Consider the following 17,013-nt stretch of genomic DNA (forward strand, 5'->3'; position numbering starts at 1 on the left):
TTGTAGCCTAAGTAGGTGTCTAAAAAATTGAGTAATCTAAACCCACATGCTCCATCGATCAACTTGTCGATGCTAAGCAAAGGATAAGCATCTTTGGGGTAGGCTTTTTTGAGGTTGGTGTAGTCCACATATATCCTCTATTTACCGGTTGCTTTTTTCACCATCACCATATTAGCTAACCAAGCGGTATAGTCTACTTCACAAATGAAATTGACTTTTAATAGTTTCTTAGTTTTTGCTTTCATAGTTTTTTTCCTTTCTTCATCGAGTTTGCGCTTTCTCTAAGCTACATGTTTTGCATAAGAGAAAATTGTAAGCTTATGGGAAATGAAGTTGGGGTTGATGCCTGACATATCAGACACACTCCAAGCAAACAGGTTAGTGTTGCTCATGATCACTTGCTCTACTTCTTGTCGCATTGCATCTTCTTTTTGCTTGTTGATTTGTGTGCATTGATGCACATCCTTGTCGATTGAGAAGGTGTTAACATCCTCAATGGGTGTTGGTCGTCGATCTTCAGAATTTGATTGGGGTCTAGATCCTCCAGGGTGGTGACAATTGCGTTGATACTGGAAATCAATGCTTTCCCTTTGTCTGTCTCTTTCATCACATTGTACAGTTCAATTTTGTAGCTTTTCACATAGCATTCATGAGCATCAACCTGATTGACCTTAATAACGACGATTTCTCAGATACAATGACTCCTAGTTTGTTCAAAGTAAGCTTGTCGAGTAAGACGTTATATGATGTATTTGTATTCACCAATAGTAAGGAACCCTTAATGACTAGGAAAGCTTTCCCAAGCCAAAAGTGATCAACAAGTCTATTTTTCCTCTAGCATACACTCGCTCGTCTGCAAAACCTATTACAGGTTTCTCATGAGGTTATATATAACCACGAGAGGCATCTAATTTTTCAAAGATAAACCAATATTAAAAGTTAGCAAAACTTCTCTGATCAATTATATTCTTTTTGACCAACTAGCCGACTATTACGATTGTAACCATCATTGGGTTGTCTTGAGTTGGGTCATTTCCTATGAAATATGCATCTCCAAATGTGATTAATGGTAGAGATTAGGTGAGGTGTCGTTTGTTCTCCCTACATTGACGCTCTTGAGGGCTTGGACATGTCGTTTTATGGTGGAGTTTGTGTAGCCTCCTCCAGTAAAACCGCTGACAATGGTATTGATCACACCTCGAACAACACCAGGAGAATTTTTCTGTTGCCTTTGCTCGCCTTCTCTTACAACCTTTTGGTTATTGTTGCCCCGGCTTCCAATGTATCCACCTCTGCCTCCTCCTCTATAACTGCCATGGTTATAGTTAATTTCTTTGACGAAATTGTTTATACATCCCCTTTGAACCAACTCTTCAATCTTATCCTTTAAAGTAATGCATTCTTTTGTTGTATGACCATAGTTCTAGTGGTATCTGCATTATTTGGTATGGTTGACTTAACTATGAGAGTTCGCCAATAGTGGTAGTGCAAGTATTTTCTTGTTGAATGCTTCTTCCAAGATGCGTGCTCGGGTTTCAATGAGAAGGGTATATGTTGCATACTTCGACTGTCGTGGCCGTCTTTTGAAACCTTCTCTTTGACAGGCTTCAGCTTTTCTTTGATGGAATCGAGCTTTTTTTTTTTTATCTCCTCTCACTCTATCGTGAAACTCAGACAACTCCTCCATGTGAATAGAACTAGCTGCATAACGTCTCAGCTCATTCATGCTAGTCAACCTTTTCTTGCACAGGCTATCTACGAATGCTCCCAACTTCAATGTTGTTATCATGGCATGAACGGATACTTTGGGCTCTAAGTCTCGGATTCTGATCGTGATTTATGAGAATTGGGCCATGAAATCGTTATTGGCTTGTTGTAGGTTGATCAGTGCCCCTGATGTCATGTGGTGAGGTTGGGATGTGGCATATTGGGCACTAAATTGTTCAAAAAGTGTATCAAACAAGTCAATCATTTGAAGGGGAAGTTAATGCGACCTTGTTAGTGCGGGTGCCTTTAGGGAACTTGGAAAGATCCATCATAAAATGACATCGTCATTAGTGTATAAATTTACCTGGGTAGTGTACGCCTCCAAGTGTTCATCGGGGTCCGTGCTTCCATCATATCAGTCGATGTTCAGAGGCTTCCATCCCCGAGGAAAGGGAGCATCAATAATTTCGTCAACCAAAGGATGTCGTTGACGAATCTCAGCTGGTTGGCTCTGGGATCTTTGAAGGGATCGTCCCACCACATTCGTATGGCGGTTTGTATCATGTGAATAATGCTCTCTTTTTGTTGGCACGTTGTGGTTTGGGATTATTTGTAGTGTGTTTGCTTGTGACAGTTGCATTTGCACTCGGATGACCTCATTTTCCTCGCACAGTGCTTACAGGTTTGCTTCTTGCTTTTGTTGTAATGCAACCATTTCCTCTGCATTCTTCTTTTCTAGAGCTTCCAACTATTATTTATATCACAAAATTTTCTTCCATGGCAGTTGACCTTAAGTTGAATTTCTGGTCACTACCATATACTCTTGTGACCGAAGGAAATTTCACTTCATCTCCATGATGGGCGTCGAATTTTCTCACTAAACTATGCCGAGTCTGATATGTGAGTAGCCATCTTTCAGTCATTTCGAACTCATTTTCCAATGGTGGGTGGAATACCTAAAAAGGAACTCCAACGCTAAAGTTAGTGTTTGTTTTGGGTGAGTATAGTGAATAAAATGTGTCTTACATGTACATACGTCGTGTGTCCTCTTATAAAGGGAGACAACGCCCAAGGTAGTAATTACCCATAATGTCCACGAGGACATTGTGTGGGTGAGTGGTAGTCGTCTAGCGGAGTCAGATGGTGGGTATTGACACGGACACCTGTAATAACGCACATATTAGATAATTATGTCTCTCTTAATTAACAAATATGTGGACTCATTCTAATTATTTATGCCTTCTGAGTTAACGAATTGAAAGTTGAACATCCTTAACAAGATCATTGATTAGCTTTGGGATCATATGTAAAGGGTGCGTGGATGGTTAAGGGTTGTCATTTGGACCAAACCCAAACATAGTCCTCGAGCTTCAAGCTATAAGGAGTGGAAGAGCTTGATGAGTTGAGATGGGTTCCACATAAGACACTACTAGCCCATGAACATTTTATTAAGTTTCATTATTTGTTTGAGAAGAGACATTATATAGCATTGACAGAGTTATAAGTATTTTTGTTCGTCAAGTTTATTTTGTGTTTCTTTTTGTAGAGGAAAATAACCATGAAACAAGTAAAATTGTGTATTGTCCTTGAATTTTATTGAACAAGGTTTAATTTGTTTCATCGGGGAATTGATCACTTTAACGATACATTAAGCCACGTATGATTTTATTGAAGCTGGGGCATGCACCGGATAAATACCATCTTCTACCCGTTTTGTCCTTGACATGTGTAGTGAACGGAGGGTCTTTAAGTGCTTGCTACGTCCTTCTTCTGTGGTGCATAACAAATTGACCACTATCCATGATTGCTCTTTAGTTTGATAAGTTTTCGGTCACAAGTTAAAAGTAATGCTTTTTCTTAATTCTTTTGGAGGAACCAATTGGTGTTCTTTTGATTTTTATAAAAATATTTTTGCAGTAGACAGTACAATGGACAGGATAAAAATTAAATAGTGTATGATGTTAATTATGATGCAAAGTTTATTATTCGAATAATTATCTTTTTAAAATTTTAAGTAATTTCACCCTCTTATAAAATTACATTTTTTTTACATTATTATTAAGGCTTAGAGTAATTTTTTAATTACCAAATATTCAATTATTATTATTATTATTTGATTTATCAAAAAAATTAACAATAATTTAATTTATTGACAATGCTCTTCACTGTCTCATTTGAAATTGATTCTCTAATGTGGATAAATGGTATGAGAGTATTTTTAATTTTTTATTCTCCCAAATAGACAGTGATGACGAGTTAAATATAAGGACTTTGACATTTAAGTTAGTGATAGTAAGAGTTGGAGACGATGAAAAATAAAGAAGATTATATATCTCTTATGCATATCACCTTCGATCTTGTTTGTATACATTTTCCTCTTTTAAATGAGATGCTATATTTGTACAATAACAAATGATACATAATCATTTTCGTCTATGATTCCCGCGAGTTGTTATTTGATATTTTAGTAAGAATGTTACTGTGTAAAATAGGTGTATGATGCATTTTATATACTTCAGTTTTGGTTGGATCAAATTTGTGTATTTTTTCTTGTCAAATCCAAACTAAACTAGTTTGATTACGACAGGTTGGATGGGTCTATTAGGTAAAAAAAACTTAAAAATTGTTTACAAATTTCTAAAAAATTGTAAAAAAATAAAAAATAAAAGCAAAAAATATAAATAAACGAGTTGGGTCATTAGGTTTGTAAATTTTTTAACATAAAAACATATTATCCAGATGAAAGGGTCACTAAAATTGAATGGTTAAGTTAGACTAAACTCAAATATATGAAGTTATTGAAGTTCATGGATTATTCTATTGGATCCTTTCTAAATGGGTCTATATTCAAAATAACTAATTCATTTAGGGCATTTGTTTCTTGCATTACATTTTAGATTAGCCATTTTAAAATATAAAAATTTGTATTCCAAATTACATTTCGAAAAGACTAATCTAAAACGTAAAATTACATTTTGAATAAGACTTTGTGGAAGGCTAAAAATGTACTAGAAACAATTGTGAAGGTGCAGAAAGCAATTACCTTCATTTAGGCCTAAATCATTATATAAAATGAATAATGTTTATATAGTTTTTCTAAAAAAAAGTTGTTACTATATAGTTAGCTAGTGACTTTCAACTAATTTATAACATTAATTTAATTAACTTACAAATCTTATTTAACTAAAATGAAAGTGTTTGATAACCAAGTTTATTTAGTGAACTTGTAGCATTTGTTTATACATTATTTGATCTAAGCTAATTAACAGTTTATAAGTCATTTTTATTAGTAATGTTTTTAATAAAATTTCTCCTTTACCCTCTCCCCTAAGAGAATCCTAACTTTTTTTTATTAATCATTATACCATTTTTACTATTTTTTGGGTTACTTTTTTTAATATTATAGTATTTCTTTTAATTATTACACCATTTATTTTCATTTTTTAAATATTTGATATTTAAATAAAAAATGATAAGATTTCAACATTAATTAAAAAACTTAAAACTATAATTATTTAAAAATATTTTTTATATATTAAATCAAAATAAAAGTCATATAAGAAAATATAAACATATCCTTTTATATCATTTTATATTCATTAGTTTAATAACAAAAAAAAAACTTCTAACTTGATGAATTAACTTAAAAACTTTCAACTTTAGGCTAAATGTTTTTAGTTTAAAAATATAAACATATCCTTTAGTTCTTTTTAAATTAGTTATGAATTAATTTTTTCAATGATCCTATACATAATTAAATCTAAAATCCTTCAACTATTATAAGTATTACTAATTTGATTCTTTAATTAGTTTGAGGCAACTATTCCTCCTGAAGGAAGTTTTACCAAACAATGTACTCAGATTCATCTGTTTTCTAATTCCTAGTGTTGGCCCCCCCATTGATAATGATTCCAACCATTCTTCTGTTTGGTGTCCTGTCTATCATGCAAAGCGAAGTGCAATAATAATGTTATAGTAATTGTTTAAAAGCATATATATGAAGTGTTTATAGAGACATTTCCGGTCTCAAAACAGCAACTCTTGGCTGCTCAGAAAGAAAAGGCACTGAATCACTTAACATACAGTAGTTTATATAGTCATATCAATGATCAATCTTGAAGCTCACATATTCACATATCACAAATAACAACATTCTGAACTGCCACGCTCATGAAATTCTATCTGCTGTCCCCACAATGATAATTTTTTGCCTGATCCAACGACTGAAATTAAAGTAACACATTTAAGGAGTCACGAATGATTTGATTATTCTTCGCTGATAATTATAGTAAATATAATGATATATATGACCAAAAGTTGTCAACACAAATATCATTTGATATTTGATACTTGGATTCCTTAATTAAGATTTGGAATTCAATTTCCAATTTAATATAAAATCACAACCGGAGATATTTTACATCAAAATGGGCCAATTAAGAGAAGAATAATTAATTACCAAACTTATGACAAGTTAGTTTGTGGACACATGATTACTTAAAAAAAGTCATGCACATTTGATTTACTTAATTATTAAACAAGTTGACACTCAACTCCCAGTGAGACCTAGGAGAGTGCTTTAATGACCTTGCATTCATAGTATAAAGTTTTTTATTTTTTATTTTAATTTTTAGTATATTTTTAAACTTAAATTTCATAATGCATCTAGTATATGTAATACATATAAATTTCACATTGTGGACTTTCTGAGAGCTCATGTAAGAAACAATTTATACAAAATAATGTATATGATTCCTCATTTTCCAGATATACAATTACCGTGGAATTTTTGTTCATATGTCTGCCTCATGCATACTGGGTCGTATAATCTCCATCCTCAACTAGTTCATTTTCAGCCTTTTGTTTTTTTTTTTCTTTTTTTCTCACGTTGCCTTTAAGAAATATTTATATCTTCAATGTTCTTTATTTCTTTATCTACTCGTGCTCTCTGCTATAAACTTAGGCCTTTCATTTTGGGCAGGTGTACTTTTCATTAAATTCACAGAGAAGGGACCTATGTTTGTTGCTTCTACTGGTTAACATTTATAAACTCACTTTTGCATTAATATAGCATTGTTTCTATTTTATTGAAATATTGTTAATATTAAGAAGACTCATGAGATAGACATGTTAAGGAACATGCGAAGTTTCCCGGACTACAGATATTTGTGTGTGATACCATTTTGGGTTTCAACCTAATACAATTTGAAAAGTTAGTTGATGAGATAGACCCCCTTCTTACACTAAGAAATGAACAATGTGAAGTTTATATGATTCAACATCCAGCAAAGGAGATCCAATTATAACTCGATAAGTCTAACAAAAATCATTAAGATAAAATTTGACAAGGATTAGACAATGTGAACTTTACTAGATTAACCTCCCCAGAAGATCCAATTACAACCCATTGAGTCTAACAACAACCACTAGCTAGCATATATATCATTTTAGAATTTGAATTTGAGCCTAATACAATTACAAAAAATTGGCTCATGAGATAAACACCCTTTTCACACTAAGGATTGGACAACACATGAAGTTTGCAGGACTAAACATCTACAGATGATTTGAGTATGACTTGATCTAATGAGAATTCATAAAAAAGTGGTATCAAAGGAACCAAAATCTATTACAGATAGACATCCTTTATACGTCAAGGACTAGACAACACATAAAATTTGCATTCGTGACATTTATGAGTGATCTAATTATGATAAATAGATCTAAATGATCTGATTACGACTTAAAAGGTCTAAAAACAATCACTAGGATTATTCTAATGTCATTTTAGAATTTAAGTTTAAACCTAACTCAATTTTAAAAGTTAAAATTTACTAAAAATTATAAAATTCAGTGAATTTTATATCTTATTTAATGATTATCTCTCCTAATTTTATATTTTTAATACATTTTAATCAATAAATATATATATATATATATATATATATATATATATATATATATATATATATATATATAATAGTAAGTTAAAAGAGTGTGTTGGTAACACTTTTCACAATCTTACAAACATATTCTTGATATTGGGTTATAGGGGACAAGATTGGATCAATAAGCACCCCATTTGCATTTGGATGCAGAGGATGATGTCATATATAGACAAGATTTTGGTTAACATAGTTGGCTAGCTAGCTAATGGCTTTAGAGTGAGCCACAGAGGGGCTGACACTTTTGAGTATGAAAGCGAACTGCTAGTAAATTTAGCTAGGTTGGTGCAGTTAAAAGATGGTTGCTGTGTTCTTTCTACCTCTAACGTTTTACCCGACAAAGCATGGTGGAGATCCCTTATAACCTTATCTTCAAAAACAAAATACAACCTCCCATTTTCTCTACTACTTTTTTGCTTTGGTCAATCCTAGCTACCTCAAAAGAATCCAAATCCCAAACCCTTTTATTGTTTGCACTCTCCCCTTTCTCTCTCTTCCTCAAGTGTATTAAGGATCACCATGTCTTGTGTAAGAAAAAGAGTCGTCGATCTCTTGTAACTTACAACACAAGATCATAAATCTCTTTTTCAAACACACTTGCGTAATTAAACACCGTTTTGGTTGCTTTTCTTAGCAGATCATCTAAGTATGCGACCAAAAGAATCAGGCTTATAAATTAGTAGTTCTAATTTTATATTGGGCAATTGATGTCGAGCTCGTAGCTACTTCATATAGTGGCGTATGAGTTTGGTGAGCCCAAAATAGACTCTTCCAAAGACCAGAATTTATGGGAGCAGGTACCAGAAAAAAGAAAGAAAGAAAGAAAGAAAGAAAATCTAGCTGGATACTTGAATTTGATTACACCGTTTTTCCATTGAGCAAGTTTGCGGCTGAATCCATCTTTCTTTTTGACAAAAAATTATTATCCTAATAATTCTATATGTTACCCACTCTTAATTTTACAAGTTTTTTTTCAGTATTTTTTTTCTTTTTCCCTCTCTAGAATTGTTTATAGGTTATAGGAATGATAGATGCAGTTTTTATTGTTCCTTACACGAGGGTCAATTAGTAATCATATTCGTAAAAGTAGCTAGGATTGTGAAAATCCTTTACAGATGAGGACGGTACTACCTTTTGCTTGACAATAATTATAAATGATTCTCTGTATCATCTTTTCCGTTTCGTGAATACCGTGACTTGGTTAATGTGACTTGTGAACTACTACAATTTACCCAAACATTTTATTAAGAGTGCCAAAATACATAACATGATGAATAAATTATAAAGCCTTTTGCACTTCTGTAAACACCGCATGTACTCAGTCCTCCTTGGTCTCACATCTGGCAAATTTGCTAATTGTGTATTTGTAACAGTTTTTTTTTTTTTGTAACTTATTGTCTAAAAATATATTGGTTGAAGAACTAATTAAAATTGATTTTTATTCATAATATAACAAAAAAATCATTTACTAATGGAAAAATGTTAGGTGCTAAGATTTATAACCTCTATCTGATGATAGGAGTACTAATATTTAATGTAATAATATATGCATTGAATTTCTGTATATTGAAGACTTATTTATTAGAACAATATTATACTGTTAATTAATGTAAAATGATCAAATATATATATATATATATATATATATATATATATATATATAATTAATTTAATTTTTTTATTATACAACTTTATTGTCTATTAGTGTTATATCACGATAATAATTCTAATCCATGTTCTAACTATTAATGTATGACTTTTTTTAATAGTAAAAGTAACATTTCATGCTATAATAATACACTAAATACTCTGATTTCGTAAAAAGTATTTCTTTTAATTGTTTAATCAATAAAAAAACTGTTTTTATACATAGTTTTTTTAAGAGAAAAAATATACATTAATGTTATAAAACCGTTTTATATTATCAAATAATTACAAACAACCATGTATTTAATTGTGGGTGCACAACTATTAATTAAATTATTTTTTTCAATCCTTTGTATTTGATATATGAAAAAGATAGAGTGTTAGAATATTTTTATTGTCTTATGGCCAGAGTCGAACATAATTTTTTATATGGTAATTATTTTTAAACATTTTTTAGTTTTTAATTATTTCCTTATCTGCTAGCTACTAGGGAAGAAGTTGGGAAATCATCTAGTAGTCTAGCTTAAATTAATAATCCATACAGAATAAATTACTATCAAATTGGTGTTAAAAAGATTTATCTACATTACTAGTGTCTTGATATAGGATTACCTTTTGGTAATGAAGCGGATAAATTTTCTCCACTGAAAAGGTATGCAAAAGCTTCAAGTTCAACATGATATACATCTGTTCTGCTGCTATACATGAGAAAAAGAATTGAGATGCTTCATCACTCTAGGTAATCATAATGTGCTATATTAATATATTAATAAACCACAAAGAAAATTCGTCCACACATATTTCTTCCTGCTAGCACATATCACACCCTGCAAGTGCTCGGTAGCAAACCGCTCCCTATTTTCATCCCTCAATAATTGTCGAGAATTTTTTGTTACTGAGCACAAGCGCATGCATGCACTGACATCTGCTACACTTACTAGTTACGTACTACTACTCTTTAAGGAAGCTATATATATATATATATAGAGAGAGAGAGAGAGAGAGAGAGAGAGAGAGAGAGAGAGAGTGTTATGTTGCATATCATGATCATGTATGAGCAACATCATCTTCATCATCAGAACCGGTAACACATTCCTTCTCATCCTCGACGAAGCCTTCAAGAGAAGGATGTGGAGAGTGACCTTTTCCAAAGGATCTAATATGATCTTTAAGGGACCTTTTGTGCTTAAAATCTGAACCACAAGTGCAATACCACAACTTTCCACAGTTCTTCTCATGAGTCCTCCAATCCCCTTTAACTGCAAAGGATTTTGAACACTTTCGGCACATAAATGGTTTTGCACCGTGCTTTCTTTTGTAGTGGGTTTGGAGGGTTCTGAAGTCCTTCAAGGGCTTTGCTCTTGGATGATTGATGTTGTTCTTGCAACCCTGGGCACAACAGTAACATGGTAGCCTTAGCATTGCTGCTGGTTGTGTTCCTTTAAGTGAGTCTGGTCCTTTCCTAAATTCGGACCCGTGCCCCCACATATGCATCTGCAAATTTTTAATTCAGATTTGTTTTACTTTTTTTTCTTCTCTCTTAGATCATAATTAAGCAAAGCAAATAGAGTAATGACTAACTTACACCCCATTTTTTAATTTACAAGAATGGATAATACTCAACTACATGTCATGGAGATTAGCTTAGACTATATAGTAATTCTAAATCATATAATATTTTTTCAATTTTTGACTGGAACAAATATGGTTAGAATAAAAAATTCTAGCCAAAAGATAAAATACTATTAAAAGTGATGATGACCAGATTTTTTTTATAAAGTTTAATTATTTATAAAATTAATAAATATTTTACATCAATAATTCGGTAATTAAAAAAAGAATTCTTAATATTTGGGGTGTGTGGGTGAATAGAAGAGAAAAAACTTTAAATATAATAAATGATGTGATAGAAAATAAAAATTATGAAAAATGAGATATAAGTAGAATGAAAGAGAAGATGAATATATATGTTAAATATTTTTGCTGTTTTTTTTTTGTCTCACACTTCTTTTGTTTTAATATATATATCAAGTGTACTGTAGACTTATATTGGCATATCTTGTACTCATTTTAAGCTTTGACATCATTAATAAAAAAAACATTCTTATAAAAAAAATCCAAACAAATTTCACGAAGAGTACAAGACTACTCTAACCGGCTCATATACATAAGTTTGTTTAACAAGTTCATTTGTAAATGATCCCAAACTTGCTTCCAATTAGGCCATCAAATTAATTAATCCTTAATTAAGCCTGCTTATGTGAGATCCAACTCAGCTATATCCGTTTTCTTTATATTATTTTCTGCCTCTTTGATTAAAAACTAAAATGTAAATAAAAAAACTAAAAATCAAAAAAGAAAATATTACTTTCTAATCACATATGTTGCTTTTTAATTTGGAAGACAAAAAACGGAGAGCAAATGATTTCCATCCACTTATAACCTACCAATGTTGGCCTTTATTCAGACCAGCGGCTAGTGTCCATTGTCTTTAATTAATCGTTAATATAACTCATTTTTATAATTAAAGGAATAAAAAGGAAACGAGATGAAGTGATTTTTAGTAATCTAATTAATAGCTATATATAATGCCTCTTAAGAATGGGAGATTTGTGTGCATTCTCTCTCATATATGATGATATAGATTTTTTTTCTTCTTTTTATTTTAACAAAGGCGCAATTCTTATACTGAAGAATTTGCTAAGGTAGATATTGTGCTATACTGCATGCATGCCTCAAACACCGACGATTAGTTCCTAAGGTAATTGTATTCTGACGAGGTTTTCAACCCAAAAGGACAAAACACATGGAAAAATAAAAAGAAAAAGAAAATAAAAGCATGAAGATATGGAAGTGCAATTTCCCTTTGAAAGCCTATGGTATAAAGGGAGCCTTTTGCTAAAAGTTGAATAGCGGGGCAACAGGCCATAGCTCAAATTTCTTAAAGTGAAAAAGAAAGCAAAAGAAAAAGACCGTCATTAAGAGTCATGTTTATATAGCCATTAAAGTTCATTTAAATGTTTGTTTTCTTCTTGATGATTATCTTCTTCTTCAACATCATCATGTTAAAACACCTAGTTCAGGTTGGCTTGAATAAAGAAGAAATTCAAATTCTGAGGAATTAGTGCTAATTCCCTTAATTTAATTTGGACACATATTAGTCATCAGTAGTTACAAAAGATATAGATGACAGAGGGTTATACTATCAAATTAAACTGATTGTAACGAATTTAGATTTCATGATTTGGTATTAATTAAATAAAAAAATTCAAATTAAGTGACAGTACATATATGAAAGAAACACACTTATGTACTCATTTATATATACCAATTATGAACTAGATATCATAGTATACAGTTGCGTGAATTATGTGATATAACTAGATAATTTCTGTTTTTAAAAAAAAAACTACTAGATAACAATGATTTGAAAACCTATCACCAGAATGTTTATTGCAGTGATTGTGAAGAAAACTGATATCTGCACAACTTCTTTTATTTATTATCATTATATTGTAAATCTCAAACTGTAAAACGTTACAAAGACTTACAAATACAAAATCTAAGATTCCATTAATTTTCAAACTAACTGTGGTGTTAGATTCTATTTTGTTAATGATACTTATATAGCGATGAAATTGAAGTGTAAGCTATCTGTAGATAGGTTAGGCGTATTATATGAAAATCAAGCACGATTGTCTTTTCAAACAACAATAAGATGCTTAATTCTCAGTTCCCACTCTCTATTTTGAAAGGTTCTTCCTGGCATAATTGGTAGTTAAAAATATGTGTTTAGTTTAAAAACAAGTTAATTTAAGAGCAAATAGTTAATTAATAGAAAATCTTATCGTTTGTTTTTTGCACTAGAAGTTGAGAATTACCAATTGCTAACCTGCATATTGTTATATCTATTGAAGGTCTTGCTGCATATGGAGCAAGCAAACTGCATCGGTCCAACAAGGATCTGTGCAGGAGTTGGAATCCAAAATCTTCTCTCCTGATTGAAAGAACAATTACCCTGGAAGCCTTTCTTCAAGGGTTCTTCTTCTTCCTTAACATGGAAAACCTTCTTCTCATCATCAGCATCATGATCATTATCATCATCAGGGTCATGGCCTCCTGTGTTAGGCAATCCAATGTGCAAAGCCACAGTCACCTGTTCCACCTTCTTCTCTTCCTTTACTTCAAAACCTTCCTTTTGCACTCTTATATGCTGATCTTCCTTGAAGGGCAAAAACTGGATGGTTTCTTGGGCAAGTTGTTCATGCTGAGTCAAGGAATAAGAAGGAGGTGATGAAGAAATTAAACTAGTTAGAGAGGAAGATGATGATGGTTTGAGCCACTCAATAAAAGTTGGGGTTTGAAGACACAGATTCTTGTTTTCTACATTATTGCACTCCCTAAAACTCATGTTCTTTAGAGAGAGTCCCTGGATTTGTGAAATTCTCTGGCCTATTATCCAGACTTTATGAGAGAAAAGCCTGCACTCATTGATTAATGAATGAAATCAAGCTTTCTTTTCTTTTGCCTTTGAGGACTTTTTTTTTTCCTCTCTTCCTTTATTTTTTTTCCTCCTTTTTTACCCTTAACTTTTTCTCTTTCTCCTCTGTTGGCCTTTGTTTGTTTCTTTTTGGTGAGAGAAAAAGGGAGACTAATTGGTGGGGATGGAAAATAACATGCAAAACAGGAATCACCAATTTAGTAGAAAAGAATCCTAGAACAGTACTATGAACTCTCTGTGCTGAAACTACTACTACTTGGTAATTGGTACAATGCGTGAAGGGAATTAATGAGTTGATCCTTTTATATATATTCTCTTTCTAACATATAATGGAATTTGACCCATATGCCCACATTTTCTCACACATTGACCTTAAACAAATGATCTCAAATATGAGGATGAAAACATGTATAGACGCGTTAGGTCAATATATACCTAAACGGAGAAAAAGTATAAGAAATGACGAACATGTAACGAGAACCTAGACAGTATGTTGTCTAGCGTTTTATAATATATGTGCCATGTTGGTTAAGATTCGTACATCAATAATTAAAAGGGAATAATTTAGGCTTAATTGTTGGTATTGATGATGGCTGCTGCAAGTATATGCTAAATAACTATATATGAGGAAGATATTTCATCCAAACAATTTCTTATTAATTATATTTATCTCATAATTCTTTATTTATTCAAGAACATGGAGAGAAAAAATTCCCGATCAGGAAGCTTACTTTCAAAGCTTCAACTATTCAAGAGAAACAAATTCCTTTTAAAAACTTAACAGTTGTTAATTATAAATTTGAAATAAAGAACTATAATCTTGACAAATTTGATCTTTCTTATCAGAAGTTCGAATCATAAACTTCATCTGATCTCCACTTTCAATTAAAAAATTAAACTCGTAAATATTATAATGAATATTGTGAGACTAGGACATTACAATTGTTTAAAACACTTATAACGTGCTATAACACTTATATGGTTTGATCACACATGAATATTGTGAGCTGCTCGTGTAAAATATAAGAATATTCATCCCGGATTCACTGTAAGTTAATTTTCGTAAGTTCTTTTTTTTATATAAAAAAAATCAGATTCAGTGTATTATAAGAATTTAAGAATTTGTTGAAATTACATTTTGAATCATCTCGGTTTTACCTGATTTCCTATAGTGTGTGTGTATATATATATATATATATATATACACACACTTTTTTGAATTACATATTACATAACATAATATCATATTTATATTGATATAATATATTTTAAAAATATATACGGTAATGTATAACTTTATTTTAGTCTTATATTTCTTTAATTAATTTTATTATCTAGCGAGTTGTACTTTATGTTAATATTAATATATTGTGCCAAAAAATTGGCTCAAATCCTGTCCCATATTACCAGATTTTGTTCAGATCAGATTTGAATCCGAATAAATGAGTTCATTAAAATTACAGGTTAAATACAAGCCAAGATAAACTCGATCATTTTTAATCCGTCCTATGAATATCCAAATAAAAATTAGCAATTTTTTTTATAAAATTAGTTAGTTTGTAACTGAGAAGGTATTCATTTTTAAAATTTAGTGATCGTGAGTAATAATCTCAACGTACATTAAATTAAATAAAGAATAAATATTAAAAATTCTATGTCACTTTCAGAAATTTAAAAGTTTAATTTGGTATTGTTATTGAGAGTCTCTCTCCCTCTTCTCTTTCTTAGTATATATACTCAATCATTCAACTGTTGGTTCAGCATCAAATTAAACCCTTAAATTTTTAAAAGGTATCATAATTAACAACCCTTAAACTATACCCTTATTTAATAGCTTAAGCTTGTGTTAAACAAATCTTATCCGAAAACCAGATATCACAAGCATATCTTTCTTAGACAAATGCTCACCTTAGCTATTTAAGAATTAATCGTATGAAGTATAAAAGTGAGGCCATGACACTGCTGCCAAATTAATAATTAAGTACTGGGAATTTTGTACCTAAGCAGAACTCATCAGTGATCAGGTCTGTATAGCTTAATAGCCCTCGCCGACAAGATATATATTGTCATCAGTTCTTTCTTAGACGACAAATGCTTTCACAGGCTTTCGTAGCAGTTACCATCATTCTTTGACTTTTACTTATAATTTACGATGGATGGATATGTTGTCTATATATGGAATATAATATCGATGACCACGCATGCATGGTCCTCTTTTTTTCTTTACTTTTTTTTTGTAATTAGAAAGTGATGGATTTTTTTATTATTGATAAATATTAGTTGTTATAATATTAATTTTGTTAGTAAAGAGTTTGGATCGGATATATGACTTTTTTTCATTTTTTTAATCATCTAACCTACTTTATTTCTTTAGAAAGTGTGAGATTGATAGACTTATAGGTTTCCCCAGTTGCCGATAATTACTCGAAGATTTAACCCTAAAATACAGTTCATTCTGTAAAAGATTGTCAGCGAATAACAGTATATAACAAATTCAACAAATTAACCATACTAGATGGTTAAAGAGAATTGTGTAATGACCTAGAAATTAGAATTAATAGCTTGCAATGACACATGTATAACGCGATAATAACACTACTGGGATGTATGTGAACATTCTAAGTCATATTTTATTATATTGTATCAGAGTATTTTTCAAGTGGTCTATCACCACCGCTCGCTTCTGTCGTGATGATTGACCATTTTTAACCGAAAATTTGACACCCTTTGGTCAATTCTTGTTCATAACATATCTTCATGTTTGATAGTGAACAGGTCCAAATCTATCTGGAAGTAGTACATTCGCGTACCAAAGTATAGGTTACGATCAACAATTTAATTAGTAAATGTTGGAAAGTCTATATATTATCGTAGCTAGGTGGTAAATTCAATGAATCATTGATGAATAATAATCCTTCAAATTGGGTATAATCAATCACAAATATTAATTTGTAGCAATCAAAATCTCGCTGGTTTGTCTTCTATATATGTATGTTTGTATTATTGTCCCACGAGAGTGATTTCGATGTACATAATGTGTCCTTTGCTCTAGATCAATCGTTTGAAGCTGTTTTTATTAATTGACAATGCAACTGCTAGCCACTGACTAGCGGCCATAAATCAATTGGTGGTCATATCTAATATTCCTATACACTCAAATGTTGAAAGAAATCTTCAGTTGCTAAGTTAATTGAAGTGAGGATTTTGTCAATT

At 31.3% G+C, this 17,013-nt stretch overlaps 1 protein-coding gene across 1 annotated transcript; it reads right to left on the reverse strand.

Moving 5' to 3' along the window:
• Positions 1 to 10,039: 10,039 nt before the first annotated feature.
• LOC114379394 (zinc finger protein WIP3-like) lies at positions 10,040 to 14,195 on the reverse strand. Its single transcript, XM_028338036.1, has 2 exons — positions 13,192 to 14,195; positions 10,040 to 10,793 (listed from the first exon to the last, which is right to left on the reverse strand). The coding sequence occupies exons 1-2, from the start codon at positions 13,708 to 13,710 to the stop codon at positions 10,347 to 10,349; spliced, it is 966 nt and encodes a 321-aa protein (XP_028193837.1). The 5' UTR covers positions 13,711 to 14,195; the 3' UTR covers positions 10,040 to 10,346.
• Between the last annotated feature and the right edge of the window lie 2,818 nt (positions 14,196 to 17,013).

The sequence above is a fragment of the Glycine soja genome, chromosome 12 (assembly GCF_004193775.1).
Source record: "Glycine soja cultivar W05 chromosome 12, ASM419377v2, whole genome shotgun sequence".
Classification (NCBI taxonomy): domain Eukaryota; kingdom Viridiplantae; phylum Streptophyta; class Magnoliopsida; order Fabales; family Fabaceae; genus Glycine; species Glycine soja.

What these genes read in the sequence shown, in the direction of transcription:
- LOC114379394 (XM_028338036.1), bottom strand. Translation starts at nt 13,710, where the DNA reads ATGAGTTTTAGGGAGTGCAATAATGTAGAAAACAAGAATCTGTGTCTT. An exon ending in ATAGATATAACAATATGCAG is followed by an intron (nt 10,794 to 13,191) that starts GTTAGCAATTGG and finishes AAAAATTTGCAG; the next exon opens with ATGCATATGTGGGGGCACGG.